Source organism: Phaethon aethereus, assembly GCF_964289735.1.
Source record: "Phaethon aethereus genome assembly, chromosome: 11".
Classification (NCBI taxonomy): Eukaryota; Metazoa; Chordata; class Aves; order Phaethontiformes; family Phaethontidae; genus Phaethon; species Phaethon aethereus.
Genome location: NC_138587.1, coordinates 9,929,245 through 9,949,801, shown reverse-complemented (window position 1 = coordinate 9,949,801; position 20,557 = coordinate 9,929,245). Strand labels below are relative to the sequence as shown.

Sequence of the window (20,557 nt, the reverse complement as noted above, 5' to 3'; positions counted from 1 at the left end):
GGAGTAAAGCTACTGTGTTCAAAATATTCCTTTTGTGAATAGTTTCCCTTAAGTTGCCTCTGAAGAAATCCATATTGCTGCCTGCACTCACTGTAGGAATACAGTAAATTGGATTTACCCTCACAGGACTGACATCTACACCAGGTAGCCTGAGGAGATTAGGCTATGGCATTATTTATTGCTCTCTATGTCCCGGAGAAGGTACTAGGATGACACACCACAGTGCACTATTCCTTCATTTCTGTATCTTTAGAGATCATTCCTGTTTATTTTTCATGTACATGGCATGCCCTTTTTTCCCTTTTTCAGTGTTGGAGGTTGTACTGGTTTTGTCTGGGATAGAGTAAAGCTAGTATTGGGCTAAGTTTTGGATTGGTGCAGAAAACAGCGTTGATACCACACTGATGTTTCCATTACTGCTGAGCAGTGCTGACACAGAGTCAAGGCCTTTGCGGCTCCTCGCCCCGTCCCACCAGCGAGGCGGCTGAGGGGCACAAGAAGCCAGGGGGGACACAGCGGGGACAGCTGACCCCACTGACCAAAGGGATATTTCATACTGTATGGCATCATGCTCAGCATATAAAGCTGGAGGAAGAAGGAGGAAGGGGGGGGACATTCAGAGTGATGGCATTTGTCTTCCCATGTAACCGTTACGTGTGACAGAACGCCACTTTCCTGGAGATGGCTCAACGCCTGCATGACAACGGAAAGTGGTGGATTCCTTGTTTTACTCTGCTTGCGTGCGCACCTTTTGCTTTACCCATTAAACTGCCTTTACCTCTGCTCCTGAGTTTTCTCTTTTACCCTTCCAATTCTCTCCCCCATCCCACCAGGGGGAATGAGCAAGCGGCTGTGCAGTGCTTTAGTTGCCGACCAGGGTTAAACCACTACAGGGGTCCTTTAAATATAAGGCATACAAAATTATTACTTGTGAAATTATGAAATATCTTATTTAGGTTATAATTATAGTACACCAAGGAATATTAATTTTTGTTTCAACAGAAATATACTATCTATTAGGCTCTTCACAGCAAACATTCCAGATTCAGAAAAAAGGAGAGGACAATTTAACATTGTACATCACCAGATCTCCTCTTAGGAGTTGCAACAGAAAATTCATGTCAGATGCCTTCAAAAATATGTACTGGAAGAAAACACATAGTTGTATTACACTGAATAGCACAAAATATTACAATATGCTAGAAACAATAAGCAATAAATGAAATTTCCAATTGACTTTCCAGCAAATCTATTTTCATTACAAATGGAGATTTTGCTTGTATTGCATTACTTATAGTAATTGTGTGACATCTATTATGAATAACCATGTAGTCCAATCACCTCTTTTAATTATATTCTGCCATAAGAGCAAGCCATGCAATACCTTGCCCAGCCTCAGTTAACTATGTGTGTGCTGCACATCACATTCTGATCGCTATGGTGAGGAGAAAAGGTGCAAGGCACGCACAAACTGTAATGGGAACGGCTTGTAACTGTCATCTCCTTCATTACTCAGAAACTACTTAAAACAAAAGAATAAAAAAAGCTGAATTTAAATCCAGTTGTGTGCTGAGAAAAAAAAAATAAAAGAGTCTTTTTATTCTTTTTTTTTTTATAAAGTTCATGGTAATTGGTACCTGAATGCAAATCGCATGGATCTCTCCTATTGATGCAGGTACTTAAGTTTTCCGTAGTGGCAAAATTGCAACGGTAGCAAACCACCCCCTTTGTATTTGTTATCTATTGTCCATTTGTGGCTGTTGAGTTTGTTTGGGTTTACTGATGTGACAAAAAAGATAAAATTACAGGTTTGTTCAAAAACCACACCAATTACAAATTGCTTTCTACTAGACTGGAAAATAACTGCTGCACTAAAAGTATTCATTATTTATGAACAGGACTTCACAGTTTTTTAAACAAGAATGCCAATTATTTTGTTAAAGCTCAAAGGAAACACTCATTTTACCTTTTCTGAATTCTACCTCAGTTTCGCTGCCACTTTTCATACAAAAGTTTGCTACCTCTTAATTTTACTTTCTTCTATATAGCTTTTCTCCTCTGTCTTTTAAACTTGACTTCTTCTAGTTCCTTAGGATGAGGCTTTTCTCACTAAACATTTAGCTAGGTTTCTTCCTATGCTAAAATACGAATGGGTAAACTCTTTTTTTCCAGATGACCTCTGCCACCCCAATCACGGGAAACTCGAAGTAAATTCACTGTAGTCTGTTACTATAAAACTATAGCTATAAGTTGATGCCAAAATGCTAACATGCTTTGAAAATTGTTAATGAGGGTAAACATGACAAAATGGGAGGCTGTAACTAACCTATCACACAGTGAAATAATTTTAAATATGAATGTAAGTTTAAATAAATATTTTCAACCTTTGAAAAATAAGCTGCTTTCACATAAAACAGGGTCTCAACAATTATAAAAATAGAAATCACAACATTGGGAAGACAGTAGACAGTCTCTATGAAATTTGATCTTCATAGCAATCATCAGCCAATTGATGTAAAATTTAGATGTTTTACATTTTTTCATGGGCTAAATTGTTCTTCACTTTATGGGCATGGTGTAAGTATGCATAATAGGTACCACAATGGTGGGACTCACGGACTAGGTTTCAAAAATTCTTCTGCATGTCCCTGGAGCCTGTAAGGACAAGCACTTCCAATTTACAGGACATATGTTAGTAATACACCTTCAGAACTGTACAGTGAGCATCCCTGAAACACATAAAGCTGTAGAAATGCATAATGTGGTTTTCTTTAAGTCATTTATAAGTTCCAAACAACAGTGAATAAGAACAGGTGAATAAAAGAGATTAGACCAAAATGGAATTGAAATATTTTAGGTGGATTTCAGCATGTTAGTAATGTAGCCAAGAAATTTAATTGCACAGATCCAACCTACTATGACACACAGCTTACAAGTCCATTTTTCAGAGATCTCATTACTCTCCATACAGCAAGGTTTGAAAGTCAGTTGAACACATCACTAATAAGAGACTGCTCATCCCTCCATGGCATTTGGTATGATGCACCAGGCTCCAGCCTAGGAGCTACTGGAGCTACAGGAAACTCCCAGACGTTTCCTGAAGACAGTTTTTTTTTAATACCTCTTCCAGGTTGTGCTACAACTTGAGAAATTCTTATCCCTAATCTCCTGAATGCAGGTAAATGACTAATTTAGTTGGTAACTTAATCAATTTGCAAATCAGCAAAAAAACCCTTTTGATTTCATTATTTTCATTTTTTCTTTCTATTTAAAATACTGGCACAAAGCATTTAGAATGGGATTTTCATCAATGCTATTATATTAATGCAACTATAACAATGCAAACCGAATAGGTAAATCCTTATGGTGAAGTACATTCTCCTTCAGCAGTGAGCACCTTTCAAGCAAGACAGGATTTGAAGGGAGAGAAAGTATTTTTATCAGACCAAATGATACAACTGAACTCCACCCAACCCCCCAATTAAGACAGACAAGCTTTTGTGCACAGAGCCCTGAATCTATTCTCTTCAGAAGCAGCATTTCCTAATGCAGGTCAAACACTATCCCTTTGTTTGTAGACTGCAAACAAAATGACTCCAGCCTTGAGATAATTAACTGGCCTCTCTATCACCACTAAATTCAAGTGGTTTGCATACAAAGAGCAGAGCAGTCATTCTTAGGGCTGTTTGAGGAGAATCTTTTTCCTAGAAGGTACTTTGAGAATACAAGCTTGAAGATGATCTACTGGCTTGCTGCTGCCAAGGGTGCAGTCCCAGTCCTTACCCTCTGTTTAACATAGTTTAATTTAGCTAGAAATTATTAAGCATAAGAACTGTTTTTCTTATTCTCATTTGCACAAGTAAACATTATGGCATTAATAAGTCCTACCTGCGGGATCAGGACTGCTCATATAAGGAAGAGTCACAGAACAGCTTTATTTGGGATCTGAGGGAAAAAACCAAACTTGGGACTTTCCACTGATGCTCAACACCTTCAGTCTGGTATCTCAAAAAGAATTGATCAAATACTGGCAATACAGAAAGTAAGTCTGAATCTCTTCTGCATTCCTGATGAAGAAATATATGCTATACTTCCCCCACATTTTCATACAAGATTCATCATATATATCTGTTCTTCCCATTCAGGAGGTCTTTTCTACACCAGCAAAGGTCCTTAATCCTCATCCTAGTACTCTCTTCTTCTAGAGTTACTAGATATTTTGAGAAATTCATGTAAGTCGTTCCCTCCTTATTGTACCAAACAACATTTTCTGTATCCGTGTGATTCCCTTGCTATCTCCAGGATCACATTTAGCTTACGAAGTCTCTACCAAGCCCTCTTATTTTTAGCTCTTTAGCAACCAGTTAAAAGGGACCTGACTGGTCCTTAGCATTGTGCCAACACAAACTAATAATAATAGTAATGCATACCAAGGTTCTGTAACAAGCACTAGGGAGTGCTTTCCCACAGGGTTTGATATGTATAATGTGTAGTTGTAACAGTGCAGCGTACATTATTGCAATACGTAACAGCAAATTTATATTTTCTGCAATATAACTAAATTTTATTTTCTAAATCTTAGTTTTATGGCAAATATTAACACTTGTTTAGGCTAAAAACCATAAAATTCGTATTTATACAGCATAAGTACAGATGTGGTCAATGTGCAATGTACAAACTAAATCACAATAAACAGCAGCTCTGTAACTTTATAAGAATTAAAGTTTCATATTCATGCTAAACACCATGGTTTTCAACCAAACTTGTGAGAAAATACTACTGCTCTTTCCAGAGCCACTGTGCTATCTTCAATGGAAATTATGTCAGGACTGTAACTAAACTAAAAATTACTTTCAAAATATATTAACAAACAATACTAATCAAACAGATTATTTCTATCTAACTGCAATTTTTTTGAGCAAAGCAGCAATCATTTGTGACAATACAGAATACGTCGGTCTGAAGTAATACAGCAATTCTGACAGCATGTGACAGGGAAGCTCACAAACAGGCAAATCGTACAGCCAAGCAGATGTTATTCTTACATTGCATGACCCTGGATCCCATCCCACCCATGCAGCAGACCCAGAATGATTACCCTGTAGCTTAGGGTGTTATCAAGTCTTTGAGGGAGCATCTGGTTCAACTAATGTTTTCTCTACTCATTAATAAAGGGAACAAGCTGCAGTAACTCACAGTACAGCACACTGCCTCAGCAACAAATAATGACTATTAACTTCATGTAGTGATGAAGTTGCCAGAAAATATCACATGCTTTGGGTTTTTATATATGGTCTATTGCCCACACCCAGAATACTTTCTGGTAGAAAACACGAGATGTCTATGGAAATAGCAATACTAAATAGTCCAGCAGAATTCAGTATATAACATTTAAACAGTGTCTTCCCCCCACCCCCACCCCCAATGGGGAAAACTTTTCATAAGCAATCCCAGATGAAAAGTTATTGTAAAATGTTTATTCTCATTTATTACACACACATACTTGTGCACATTCTGAAGGAGCCACACTGTCTGCCAGAAATTTCTATAAAATTGCTTGGTCCTGATAACCCCCAGCTCATTGTTCCCAGCTGGAAAGCCTGTTCTTTTTAATAACCAATTCAATAAACTGTTGAAAAATGCTTTGTATAATATAGTATTGCCATAGATCTGATGTTTGTCTCTGTCATTACATATTGCATTCAATCAATTTACAAATGTTGCTGTGTTCCTTTTGTGATAGTTCTTCTTATGGCATCCTGAACACAAATCCAAAGATCAATACCTTGTCTACTGAAAAAAAATTGGATATAACAAATGAATAATTTTATTTATAATAAAAGTCCTAGTCCTCAAATGGATTCTACTAATGTTCAAAATCATTTTTCATGTTTAACACAAGATGAAAGCAAGTACCCTACACAATGCAATGAGAAAGGCAGTGATAATACAAACCAGTTCATATTTCACAGAATCACAGAATCACAGAATCACTAGGTTGGAAAGGACCTTTAAGATCATCAAGTCCAACCATTAATCCAGAACCACCATGTCCCCTAAACCATGTCCTGAAGCGCCACATCCACACGTTTTTTGAACACTTCCAGGGATGGCGACTCCACCACCTTCCTGGGCAGCCTGTTCCAATGCCTGACCACCCTCTCAGTGAAGAAATTTTTCCTAATATCCAATCTAAACCTCCCCTGGCGCAACTTGAGGCCATTTCCTCTTGTCCTATCACTAGTTACTTGGGAGAAGAGACCAACACCCTCATCGCCACAACCCCCTTTCAGGTAGTTGTAGAGAGTGATAAGGTCTCCCCTCAGCCTCCTCTTCTCCAGACTAAACAATCCCAGTTCCCTCAGCCGCTCCTCATAAGACTTGTGCTCCAGACCCCTCACCAGCTTCGTTGCCCTTCTCTGGACACGCTCCAGCACCTCAACATCCTTCTTGTAGTGAGGGGCCCAAAACCGAACACAGGATTCAAGGTGCGGCCTCACCAGTGCCGAGTACAGGGGCACAATCACTTCCCTACTCCTGCTGGCCACACTATTCCTGATACAGGCCAGGACGCTGTTGGCCTTCTTGGCCACCTGGGCACACTGCCGGCTCATATTCAGCTGGCTGTCAACCAGCACCCCCAGGTCCCTTTCCGCCGGGCTGCTCTCCAGCCACTCCTCCCCAAGCCTGTAGCATTGCATGGGGTTGTTGTGGCCAAAGTGCAGGACCCTGCACTTGGCCTTATTAAACCTCATACAGTTGGCCTCTGCCCATCGATCCAGCCTGTCCAGATCCCTCTGCAGAGCCCTCCTACCCTCCAGCAGATCAACACTCCCACTCAGCTTGGTGTCATCTGCAAATTTACTGAGGGAGCACTCAATTCCCTCATCCAGATCATCTATAAAGATATTGAACAAGACCGGTCCCAGAACCGAGCCCTGGGGAACACCACTCGTGACCGGCCGCCAGCCGGATTTAACGCCATTCACCACGACTCTCTGGGCTCGGCCATCCAGCCAGTTCCTCACCCAGTGAAGAGTAAACCCGTCTAAGGCACGAGCCGCCAGTTTCTCCAGGAGAATGCTGTGGGAGACGCTGTCAAAGGCTTTACTAAAGTCCAGGTAGACAACGTCCACTGCCTTTCCCTCATCCACTAGGCAGGTCACCTGGTCATAGAAGGAGATCAGGTTGGTTAAGCAGGACCTGCCTTTCATGAACTCATGCTGGCTGGGCCTGATCCTTTGGCTGTTCTGCAGATGCCCTGTGAGCACTCTCAAAACCAACCGCTCCATAATCTTCCCTGGAACAGAGGTCAGGCTGACAGGCCTGTAGTTCCCAGGATCCTCCTTCCGGCCTTTCTTTTAGGCGGGCGTCACATTGGCAAGCCTCCAGTCTTCTGGGACCTCCCCTGTTAACCAGGACTGCTGATAAACAATGGAGAGTGGCTTGGAAAGCTCCTCCGCCAGCTCTCTCAGTACTCTTGGGTGGATCCCATCAGGCCCCATAGACTTGTGGGTGTCCAGGTATCTTAGCATGTCCTTGACTGCTTCCTCCTGGATTATGAGGAGTACATTGTGCTCTCCATCCCCGTCTTCCAGCTCAGGGGGCTGAATATCCTGTGGATACCTGGACTGGCTATTAAAGACTGAGGCAAAGAAGGCATTAAGTACCTCAGCCTTGTCCTCGTCCTTGGAGACAATGTTCCCCGCCATATCCAGTAGGGGATGGAGATTCTCCTCGCCTCTGTTTTTGTTGTTAATATATTTGTAAAAACATTTTTTATTATCCTTTACGACTGTGGCCAGACTGAGCTCTAGCTGGGCTTTTGCCTTTCTAATTTTGTCCCTGCTTGACCTAACGAGATCCTTGTACTCTTCATGAGTTGCCTTCCCCTTCTTCCAGAGGTGATAAACTCTCCTCTTTTCCCTGAGTCCCAGCAAAATCTCCCTGTTCAGCCAGGCCGGTCGCCTTCCCCGCCAGCTCTTCTTACGGCACATGGGGACCGCCTGCTCCTGTGCCTTTAAGATTTCCTTCTTGAAGACTGTCCAGCCTTATTGAAGGTACGAGCAAAACCATGTAAAGCTATGGCGTATGGCTAGGAAAACATCAATAAAAGGGTAGGTCATTCGCAAAGTATTTGTTACCATATTAAAGAGCAAAAAGTCCATATCAAAGAGCAGATGGATTTTCTTTAAAAAGACACTACAGTTCTGCTCCGTACTATGGAAGCAGCAAGGCTCTGAATGAAATAATTTAAGTAAGAAGACGAGTAGAAGCTTAGCTCATGCTGGTTGCATGATCCAATTCAGTTCGTCTTGTACCTTTTGTGAGACAGAAACAATGCATTTGCTGACTATAGACACATCCCTGCACTATTCCAGCTATTGAACAGCTACCTCATCTAAAACAATTACGTAGTTGTTCAAGGGGCCACAAATGACTTTTTTTCACAGTCACTCTTTGCAGAGCAGCAAGCTAACAGAACTTACAAGGAAACAAGGACTCTACTTTTCATAGAAAATAGTATTGGTACCTGTGCAAGTGTACAAATCCCAGCAAGCTTACCCAACAATGAGCTCACCTCCTCACCACTCCCAAGCCAACTGCTAAGATATGTGCTGCATACTGTATTCCCACCTAGACTCCTGGCTCCACAACAATTCACAGGCATTACGCAAAACAAAATCATACTATTTCTGTACAAAACAGAAAACCAACATAAAAACACACTCCAAAAACCAATATCTCATTAATCAAGATTGTCCCAAATACCATGTGCCTGGCTGCTTTGAAATAAGACAGTCAAGTAGAAGGGGCAAGGAAGCCCCATCTTCCCCTTTGAACTATATGCAAGAACAGAGCAGGTACATTCCCCTCATATTGTCATGGGAGTTGAACGACTTGATGTCTTCAGACAGGCTGTGTTCAGACACCTCTGAGCCTTAACCATTTTCCTATTTGGTAAAAGCAAAGGGACTGGATGTCCTGAGGGGAACATGCACTAATCCTGCAGGCTGACCATGTGTAGCTCTCCCGCTCCATTTGGTTGTGCCAGAAAAGGTAAGTTTGCTACTACTGTCAAACACATGCACATATTTTAGTTTACACAGTAGAGATTCCAGTTTAATGCCAGATATCCCTTACTCAGTAGTAAGATCCCAGTTACTTCCTATTCCAGAATCTGCAATAATCACTCAAAGGGATCATAATAACAAACAGGTTCCTGAGTTCACAAACCACTGTGCACCCTTTAGACAGAAGTCTAACACTGGGGCAAATGAGGCAGCTTTCTCCAGAAACAGGGGAACTCTGAATATTATGTTCTTGCTATTCCTACTCTTGGTTACTATTAGCACAGTTTAACTTTCAAGTGTCAAGCTGAATTCACAGGATTGTCAGCTGGCAATAAAGAAAACAAAACTCTGTAATGTGTTAAATGAACAAGTATGCTTTGGCATTGCTCAAATCAAAACCACTGAATTCCATTATACCATTTTGACTAAATTTTTTCCAGAGTATAGCTTTATGTTAGAACTATTACAGCAAATTCACAACTCCAATCCTACATTCTGTTTCAAGATGGAATTTCAACCTTACTAGTTAATTAAAGCCACCACCTGGAGTGAGCTGGCTTTCAAACTGATTTCCTTTGTCTCTCTAATTCACACACATTAATATTTTATTTTCTACTGGAAAAAAAAATTAAAAGGAATGTCACAAGTGTGCTAAAGACAAGGCAGATAAAATTATTGCAATAAAACAAAGAAAATACACTTGTTACTGCCAGGTCTCAAGATGAATGCTGCATTATACAGACATTTTAAAGGCTTACAACTGCAAATTGCTCTATTTTACATACTGTGTTCCAGCCTTTGTATCAAGATCTTTTCTAATTTTTTCTTATTGTAATGAGAAAGGGAAAGGGCTGGGTTTTTATTACCTGAACACTTATTCAATGAAGAAACAAAGACTACATTATATATTACAACACATGAGCTATTAAAACAATGTGACACTTTAAAATATGCTGCAATACTCATGATAGGATAACAAAGCTAACGTGAGCAAATAAATTTATCTGCCAAACAGTCAGCAATAACTGTACAACTAGAGTTTATAATCTTTAATTATTTAAGAAGGAAAGAAGCTTGTAATAATTTTTATAGGCTGCTTAAATTGTCATTACTAGGTGCTCACAAAACTTTAAAACAAGTATCTGAAATAGCTCTTCTTTATTTTTAACAGAGGCAATTGTTCACTTAACTGATAAATTGAAAAAAAAAAATCATTAACTATTGTTTTTAAAACTTCCACACACAGTACAGATAACATCTTATTTTCTCTCTGATTTGGACAATGCATATACCAACATACTGCCCAGGCATTTACAGGCTCTGTATCTCTCAGTGGCTGATGTGATACTGTCTTTAGATAGTTTTGAAATTTTTGTTTTGCAAAATTTTTGCAGACAAATCTGCAAACCACATCGGTTTACATCAGATACTTCAGAAACTTGAAGTTGAAAAGAACTGTTCATTTAATTCATCAAAAAATATCGGTGAGACAGTAACACCTTAAAGATTCTATAAAGTCTATGCATCTTTGTCATGCATTTATAGCTAAACGATCTGACTTCTCAAATAGACACCATTCAAAGCAGGTTTAGAGAGAAGTTTTGTACTAACAGTTATAATCTACAGAAGTGATGGGAGGAGAGGAAGGTTCCATATTTCAGAAAAAACATATTTCTGGGTTTAAAAAAAATATATTACAGGTTACTAAATTTAAAATTATACATTAAATTAGGAAAGAAACAACATAAAATTACAGAAGAACAAGAAAGCTTTCAATAAACTCCAGACAACTTTCTTCTTTTCACAAAACACATTCAGCCATTGCCTGAGTTCCTACTAAAATTTTACCACGGACCTCTATGGAAATGAAGTGACTAGTATTGACTATTTCTGAAAAGTTCCACCTCCAGCCACTGAAATCAGCACAAGTTACACATCATATGTCACACTACAAAATACACCAACTAGGTACATTTAACATCTTGCAGAATCACATTCCTAAACTGAGACTTTTACTTACAACGTGGGGCTTCATTTTTTCCTTAGGAAACATGTGCGCTATACAGATGGTTTATTTAATCCATTCCTACCTAAATTAATCAAAGCAATCTGTCCCCAAAAAATAAGTGTCTTCATACAGGATTCTGCTGCCATTTGACAAATTGTGTACCTTTAGCTAGGAGAAGTTGAAAATCTTCCATAAAGAAGTTACAACATCTAAAAATAAGTGACATTATTAAAAGGGGAGCAGGATGTGTTATTTAGCATAATATGAAATTTAAACAGTACCACCTCAGATACACTTTAAAATGCTTTTAGTAGCACCTGGTTGTTTATACATCTTCTGTGGTGAAAAGGTCATGGAAATTCACCTCTAAGGTCACAGTTGCTAGGCAACTGTTTTCGGCAGTTCTGCAACACTGATCAAGCGTATTACATTCCACTGCCTGGTTTCAGAATAAACCCACGTAGCATCATACCTGGCCATTGAAGCACACTGAGTTCCTCCTGCTTTTCCCAAGAGTGTGGGTGCCCATCATTGAGGCACCACTCAAAAGGATACGCCCTGGGACTACTGGCTTCCGGTTCACGAGAGCAAAGGAGAGCTCAGTCTTCAGGAAGACCACAGAGGGCTTGATGAGGTGCTGCCCAAATCTCAGCATGATAAATGTTAATCTTCAGGGTCTGAAAGAGACAATAGTTCATATAATTAAGGGACTGACTTTGCCTTTCCAACCAACAGGAATAAGACAACCAAATTGTCTAGGCAGCTTCTGAAAGAAAGTGCCTCTTGGGCTTATCAAGGCATTGGGTGGTTTGGAAAGGTTGGTAAGGTTTTCCTAAAAGTATCACTCCTTTGAAAGGGTGGTGGAAAGGGCTTCTTTCCAAACAAAAAAACTTACGTATATATAAAATATATATATATGTATATATACAATTTCTTAAATCCTTTTCTCATCATCTTGGCAGGACTACAAAATTCTAAAATGTAATTTCTCCCTCCCATTTTCATTTGTTCAGCATTGTATACATTTGAGTCATATGTGCTTGGAGAAGCACAAATAGTATTTCATGTGCCCTTTGCCACAATGCAAATCAATACACACAGGACTTCACAGAATCATTAAGGTTGGAAAAGACCTTTAAGATCATCAAGTCCAACCATCAACCCAACACCACCATGCCCCCTAAGCCATGTCCCAAAGTGCCACAGTCCACATGGTTTTTGAACACTTCCTATAATGGTGACTCCACCACCTCCCTCGGCAGCCTGTTCCAATGCTTGACCACTCTCTCAGTAAAGAAACTTTTCCTGATAACTAGTCGAAACCTCCCCTGGTGCAACTTGAGGCCACTTCCTCTCGTCCTATCGATAGTTCATTAGGAGAAGAGACCATCACCCACCTCGCCACAACCCCCTTTCAGGTAGTTGTAGAGAGCGATGAGGTCTCCCCTCGGCCTCCTCTTCTCAGACTAAACCACCTCAGTTCCCTCAGCTGCTCCTCATAAGACTTGCTCTCCAGACCCAATGACTTATGAGACTTACAAAATAAAGAAACCACATTTTCTAAATCAATCTCTTCGCTAAATACCTCAAATGAAGAAACACCAACATATTAAGGAAAGCATATTTAGTCATTTTCCATCCATGCTTTCTAGTTTGAGCAACTGAAATGTGAAGATGATCAATAGTTGTGTACAACATTTCCTCTTACACAAAGAAAGCCAAAGATTTCCACTTTCATTCACTACAATTTTCTCTCCTCTTGGTGAGGATGAAAATCCTTCTTAAATAACTAAGGTACAGTCCTAACAGTGTCTAATTTAGGTCTTTAAGCCCTAGAGTATTTGAAGTATTTAATTCAACCAGAAATATCCAAGGTGCTGCAGGCTAAAATATGAAATAATGAAGAATTTCACGTGATAATACTTCAGAAACATCAAAAGCATTATAGTAACATTACCTTGCTTGAACCAAGTGACTAATCAGAAAATTCCATTTTATAAGTTGCTCCAGATGGGGAAAGATACACATAGGGTCTTTTGCTGCAGTTCTTTTCTTGCAAACCTACTATGTTTAGTAAGACACAAACTTGATTCTTAGTCTAAAAGATTTATTCTGATTTAAGGTCCCACTCATTGTATTTACTCCAAGAAAAAGTACAACCCGCTCAAAGTACACACACTTAAAAAGTGACTTTGAGAAGTGCTTGATCTTTGGAAGGAAGTTCTGGCTTTTTCAGCTATCCGATTCCACAAAAGAACTTAACTAAATTAAATTAAGGAGAGCAGATGCATCTAGTTGGGCTTTACACCAGAAAAAACTATGTATAAAACTTAGTATAAGATATAGTAACCAATCAGATGTACATGTTCAAGTAATAAACATTCTATAACCAGGCACTGTGTCTTGTCTTATTTTTGAAAATCACAGATGAAAGGAAGTGCTTGAGCAGACCACAGACATGTGGAGATTTTAACCATCCTTGTTTCAAAGATCTAAAAAAGTGATTTCTTCTCCCCATAAAGTCAACACAAGATAAAGCATCTGAGAAGATGTGTCCCTTACCATGTATTAACCCTGAAACTTGACAGCATACAAAAATCACAGAATCACTAAGGTTGGAAAGGACCTTCAAGATCATCAAGTCCAACCATTAATCCAGCGCCACCATGTCCCCTAAACCATGTCCTGAAGCGCCACATCCACACATTTTTTGAACACTTCCAGAGATGGCGACTCTACCACCTCCCTCGGCAGCCTGATCCAATGCTTGACCACCCTCTCAGTGAAGAAATTTTTCCTAATATCCAATCTAAACCTCCCCTGGTGCAACTTGAGGCCATTTCCTCTCGTCCCATCACTAGTCACTTGGGAGAAGAGACCAACACCCACCTCACCACAACCCCCTTTCAGTTAGTTGTAGAGAGTGATAAGGTCTCCCCTCAGCCTCCTTTTCTCTAGACTGAACAAGCCCAGTTCCCTCAGCCGCTCCTCATAAGACTTGTGCTCCATCCCCCTCGCCAGCTTCGTTGCCCTTCTTTGGACACGCTCAAGCACCTCAGCATCCTTCTTGTAGTGAGGGGCCCAAAACCGAACACAGGATTCAAGCTGCAGCCTCACCTGTGCCAAGTACAGGGGCACGATCACTTCCCTACTCCTGCTGGCCACACTAATTCTGATATAGGCCAGGACGCTGTTGGCCTTCTTGGCCACCTGGGCACACTGCCGGCTCATATTCAGCCATCTGTCAACCAGCACCCCCAGGTCCCTTCTGCTGGGCAGCTCTCCAGCCACTCTTCCCCAAGCCTGTAGCGTTGCATGGGGTTGTTGTGGCCGAAGTGCAGGACCCTGCACTTGGCCTTATTAAACCTCATACAGTTGACCTCTGCCCATCGATCCAGCCTGTCCAGATCCCTCTGCAGAGCCCTCCTACCCTCCAGCAGATCAACACTCCCACCCAATTTGGTGTTGTCTGCGAACTTACTGAGGGAGCATTCGATTCCCTCATCCAGATCATCGATAAAGATATTGAACAAGACCAGCCCCATAACTGAGCTCTGGGGAACACCTCTTGTAACTGGCCACCAACTGGATTTAGCTCTGTTCACTACAACTGTCCGGGCTCGGCTGTCCAGTCAGCTCTTTACCCAGCAAAGAGTACACCCGTCTAAGCCACAAGCCGCCAGTTTCTCCATGAGAATGCTGTGGGAGACGTTTTCAAAGGCTTTGCTAAAGCCCAGGCAGACAACATCCACAGCCTTTCCCTCATCCACTAGGTGGGTCACCTGGTCGTAGAATGAGATTAGGTTGGTCAAGCAGTACCTGCCTTTCAGGAACCCCTGCTGGTTGGGCCTGATCCTTTGGTTGTCCCGCACATGCCTTATGCGCACCCTCAAGATGAACCTCTCCATAATCTTCCCCGATACCAAGGTCAGGCTGACAGGCCTGTAGTTCCCCGGATACTCCTTCTGGCCGTTGTTGTAGATGGGCATCACATGGGCAAGCCTCCAGTCGTCTGGGACCTCCTCTGTTAACCAGGACTGCTGATAAACAATGGAGTGGCTTGGAAAGCTCCTCTGTCAGCTCCCTCAGTACTCTTGGGTGGATCCCATCAGGACCCATAGACTTGTTGGTGTCCATGTGTCATAGTAGGTCCTTAACTGCTTCCTCCTGGATTATAAGGAGTTTATTCTGCGCTCCATCCCTGTCTTCCAGCTCAGGGGGCTGAATACCCTGAGGATACTTAGTCTGGCTGTTAAAGACTAAGGCAAAGAAGGCATTAAGTACCTCAGCTTTTCCCTCATCCTTGGTGACAATGTTCTCCCCCCACACAGATCCAATAAGGGATGGATATTCTCCTTGGCTCTCTTTGTGTTGTTAATATATTTATAAAAACATTTTTTGTTGTCCCTTATGACCATGGCCAGACTGAGTTCTAGCTGGGCTTTTGCCTTTCTAATTTTGTCTCTGCTTGACCTAATGAGATCCTTGCACTCTTCTTGAGTTGCCTGCCCCTTCTTCTAAAGGTGATAAACTCTCCTTTTTACCCTGGGACCCAGCAAAAGCTCCCTGTTCAGCCAGGCATCTTCCCTGCCAGCTCATCTTGCAGCACATGGGGACCACCTGCTCCTGCGCCTTTAAGATTTCCTTCTTGAAGAATGTCCAGCCTTCCTGGACCCTTTTGCCCTTCAGGACTGTCTCCCAAGGGCCTCTCAACCAATGACCTGATCAGGTCGAAGTCTGCCCTCTGGAAGTCCATGGTAGTGGTTTTGCTGACTCCCTTCCTCACTTCACCAAGAATTGAGAATTCTATCATTTTGTGGTTGCTAAGCCCAAGGTGGCCTCCGACCACCACATCTCTCACCAGTCCTTCTCTGTTCATAAACAGCAGGTCAAGCAGGGTACCTCCCATGGTAGGCTCATTTACCAGCTGTGTTAGGAAGTTCTCTTCCACACACTCCAGGACCTCCTAGACTGTTTCTTCTCTGCCGTGTTATACTTCCAGCAGATGTCCAGTAAGTTGAAGTCCCCCACAAGAACAAGGGCTAGCGATTGTGAGACTTCTGCCAGTTGCTTGTAGAATGCTTCATCTGCCTCTTTGTCCTGGTTGGGTGGTCTATAACAGACACCCAGCAGGATAGCTGCCTTGTTTGCTTCTCCCTTCATCCTTACCCATAAGCATTGGACTTTGTAATCACAATCATTGATTTCTATACAATCAAAACTCTCCCTAACATACAGAGCCACCCCAATGCCTCTCCTTCCATGGCTATCCCTTCTGCTTATAGCAATCTATTGCTGCACTCCAGTCATGAGAGTCAACCCACCATGTCTCTGTGATGGCAACTACATCATAGCTGTCCCGCTGCACAATGGCTTCCAGCTCCTCTTGTTTGCTGCCCATGCGGCATGCATTGGTGTAGATGCACTTGAGCTGAGCTATTGATTTCACCCCCAACTCCGGCATGTCACCTCTAGGCTCATCTCCAGTGAGCCTGGTTTTATCCCCTTCCCCCTTCAAATCTAGTTTAAAGCCCTCTCGATGAGGCCTGCCAACTCATAAGCAAGAATCCTTTTCCCCCTTGGAGATAGCTGAACTCCATCTGCTGCCAGGAGGCCCGGTGCCGTGTAAACCGCACCATGGTCAAAAAACCCAAAATTCTGCTGACAGCACCAGCCTCTGAGCCACGTGTTATCCAGGTGTGTTTTCCTGTTCCTTTCAGGGTTCCTCCCTGAAGGGATTGATGAAAACACTACCTGTGCTCCCACTCCATCAACCAGTCACCCCAGTGCTCTGAAGTCCCTTTTAAATGCTTTTAGACTTCTTTGCACAACCTCACCATTGCCAACCTGCACGACCAACAGTGGGTAGTAATCGGTGGGACGTAGAAGACCAGGGAGTTTCCTGGTGACATCTCTCACCCGGGCCCCAGAAGGCAGCAGCCTTCCCTGTGGGTTGGGTCTGGTCGGCATATTGGGCCCTCTGTAGGGTCCCCTGACTCCCTCAGAAGAGAGTCACCTACGACTATTACCCTGCTTTTTTTCTTAACAGAGGAAGTCTTGATGTATGGGGCTGGGTGACTTGCCCCAGGCAACCCCCTGGATGGACCTTCATCAAAGTCCTCATGTGCCTGGCCCTCAAGGTCCAGAGCCCCGTATCTGTTGTGTGAGGGCAGCTGGGACAGTGAAGGGAGGCCGGGAGGGGATTCACCTGCCACCTCGAGCAGGGACCTGTTTCCATTGCCCCTGCCTTTTAGGTCCCCTCCTTCTGCCCAGCGGCAAGAGGGCAGGGGATCCCCTGCTGTTGTGGAGCCTCCGTCGGCTGCCTCTGCCTCAGGGACGGCCGTGTGTGGCTCCACCGATCCTTCTCCCTCTCACACTCCGTGATGCTCCTCAGCCTCTCCACGGCCTCTCTCAGCTCTGCCCCAGGCCGAGCAGGTCGCTCACCTGGCCGCACCGCACACAGGTGGTGTCTCTGCTGCCCTCCGGCACCAGTGACAGGCTCAGGCACCGCCTGCAGCCGGACACCGGGACAGCCCCGTGCTTGAGCAGGAGCTCGGTCTGGGCCGTCACATTCCTTCTGGCCACGGCTTTCGGCCGGGAGAGACCACGGCGATGGCCGCTCCCGAGAGAGCCCCTAGTGCCGGGGGGGGGGGGGGCGCCACGCCCTGTTCGCCACGCTCCGGGTCGCTCGCGCTCCCTGGGGCTGCTCTGGCACGTGAGGGGCTTTGGCTGCCGCCGCTTCTGTCCTCGCCCGCGCGGAGCCAGAGCTGCCGCGTGCCAGGAGCTCGCGCTGCCGGCCCGGGGCGCGGGGGGACACACGACACCCTCTCTCTCCCCGCGCTTTCGCCTTCGCGGTTTTGCCGCTTCAAGGAAGGGTCTCCCGGCGCGACCCTCTGCTCCGGAGCCCTTCGCCGCGGTGGCTTCGATTTGATTTAAGGAAGCAGAGAACCTGAGATTTTGGTAATCGCCAGCAGAAGTCCTCTGGCTGCTTGCTGCCACCAGCAAAAAACAAGAGCAGGAGAAGGTTGGTGACACTGGAAATAAGGCCTGGATCCTGTGCTTCAACTACTGAGATGCCAGGGAAGCTGGAAAGGGATGACCTGGTGCTCTTCTATTCTTGCTAGCTATGCAAAATTACGAGGGGCTCCTGTGGGTCATGCCAGTCTGATGGCGACTTTGAAACTCAGTCCCAGAAATAACCAGATCCCACTCTGAAGTGTACGTTGTGAAATTCTTCAAGTTACAGAATGGAACAAAAGTTGGTAATCACAAGACCCAAGGTTAAATTTGTGTTAAGGGCTTCATGTTAAGGGCAAGGGCATCCCTGGAGGTAAAAGTTTTGCCAGGTGAAAACATCACTGGAGGTAGTGGATTGGGGACAGACAAGGACCATATTGGACAGTGGATAAGCAATAAAAAACAGTTTTATTTGAACAAGAAATCCAATATGAAGATCTTTTCTTCTAGCTTAAGTATCTAAATATCCTAAATATTCTACTACATATCTGAATATCCTACTATCCTACCCACTATCCTACTATCCATATAACAAAAAATTATTTCTCTCTCCCTCTTTAACTCTGAGGATTTGGAATCCTATTTAGATTTAATAGCAAATTACTAATCTGGCTTTAAGACCTCCATTTAACATCTGCATACAAGAGTTGTTAAATTCATGGGAGATATTGAGTGTTCCATACCTCAAAATCAAAAGAGCTAGTACCACAAAGCAGTGGGTAGAACATACCAAGAATAGATGGAATGGAGCCCAAATCCCACAACTGACATTTAGGTTTACCTGAAGCTGAACAGAGTGCTGTAGCCAGTAAGTCAGTGTTCCAGCAGGTAACCTGTGGCAGGCAGGGAAGTGGCAGTATTCCCTGGGCCCAAGAAACTCATTCAGAACTGGAAACCCAAGGCCATGACTCTACAAATCTCTACATCAAGATAGCCAGTTTGTGCAACCTCCAATGAACCTATGGAGAACACATCTACAATCCACAGTAACACCATAAAGGAGAAAGGTCTCTTCAAGATATTCACCATCATCTGGACCCTATCAGGTACTGACCATTTCATCACTGGACTGCTTTTATTAAAAATTAACGCTAAGCTGTACTGGGAAAAATACCTGATGGACCTACCAGAACACCACCATACATCCTTTTTCATACTTCAACTTTTAAAAAAAGATTTTGTCAGTTGAGTTGACATCCTGCACAAATACACTCAACATTTGCCAGAATAAACATATGCAACATTATAAGCCACAGAGTTTGTGTCACTATTGCTCTCTAATATTGATGGGTATTTTCAATGCTTTAAAAACAATTAGAAATGCATTTTCAGAGAACGCTAAATGCATGCATACATAGATTCTGTGGACCACAGAATTTAGGCTGACTATACCATGTATTCATAATAGACCTATCACATGCATCTTTATTTATTTCACTGCCATCTTGTTAAAAAAAGTCCAGAAAGGAGCAGTAAAGTAAAAGCACTGTCCTCACAACTTCCTAAGCAACAGTTTGAAGAATCAGGTTACAGTCCAACTGGGTTGACCCAGAATTATTAGAACATTTTCATAGAATTAATGCATATATTAAAACCTTTTCCATTTGCTTACTACGCAATAATATATCTGAATAATGTATTTCTACTTCTTGATTCAGACTAAACAAATACAGCATGTGTTCCAAACACGTGTGTCAGTTGTATTGCTTGCGCTATGTAATACTGCAGACTTCCCACTGCTGTTCTCTCTGATTCTGAAAGGGGATTATGGGAAATTATTTTTTTTCTTACACAATTAGGCATGATCTATTATATATTACTTAAGCTGTTTTCTGCCCTAGTGATCCTCTGTGTTTTTCTGTAAAGCATGATCGTCTGTGCCCAGAACCAATACAAATGCTAAAAAATACATTAGGGAAATGAGTAATGGGTACAACTGAAAAATCCATGGCTGCACAGCAAACACACTGCAGCAAGGCTGGAATATTCCAGAGTGCAGCGAGGCAGGAAACTGCTACCAGCAGAGCAAGTTTTCAGTCATCTGTATTCTACCTCTTTATTGCTTGAACAGCCTGTAAACAAGCAGAAATCAATACAGTACAGGTGCATGCATGCAGGTCATGAGATGCAAATAGTGTGTGCACAAGGTTTCCCAGCTTATTGGAGTCACCTCACTAAGTCTGTTCCTTCAGGGATTTCCATTTTTCACCTAATGAGGAGGTCATTGCCAGCTAAAATGGAAACTAAATATAATTGGTGAAAGATGTTTCTTCTTTAATGATAGTAGTCTTTCTAATATCAGTAATAAGGAGGACAATTATGTGGTAATGTTAGAAAATGAAAGAAATCCATTTCTGATAAAAGAAAATTTCAGCCCAGTTTAACACAGTTTCTATTCTGACTATTCAGATGAAAAGTGTATTTACTCTTCTTCATATTGCACGTATACATTACATTG

The 20,557-nt window shown here is 42.6% G+C and overlaps 1 protein-coding gene across 1 annotated transcript in view; it reads right to left on the bottom strand.

The window, feature by feature from the left end:
• FHIT (fragile histidine triad diadenosine triphosphatase) overlaps nucleotides 1-11,737 on the bottom strand; it is a gene marked incomplete at both ends in the record, with an annotated part of 426,950 nt that extends 415,213 nt beyond the window's left edge. Inside the window, one exon of the mRNA XM_082004580.1 lies at nucleotides 11,638-11,737. Within this exon, the coding sequence (XP_081860706.1) occupies nucleotides 11,638-11,737 (100 nt within the window). The remainder of the gene's footprint in view (nucleotides 1-11,637) is intronic.
• Between the last annotated feature and the right edge of the window lie 8,820 nt (nucleotides 11,738-20,557).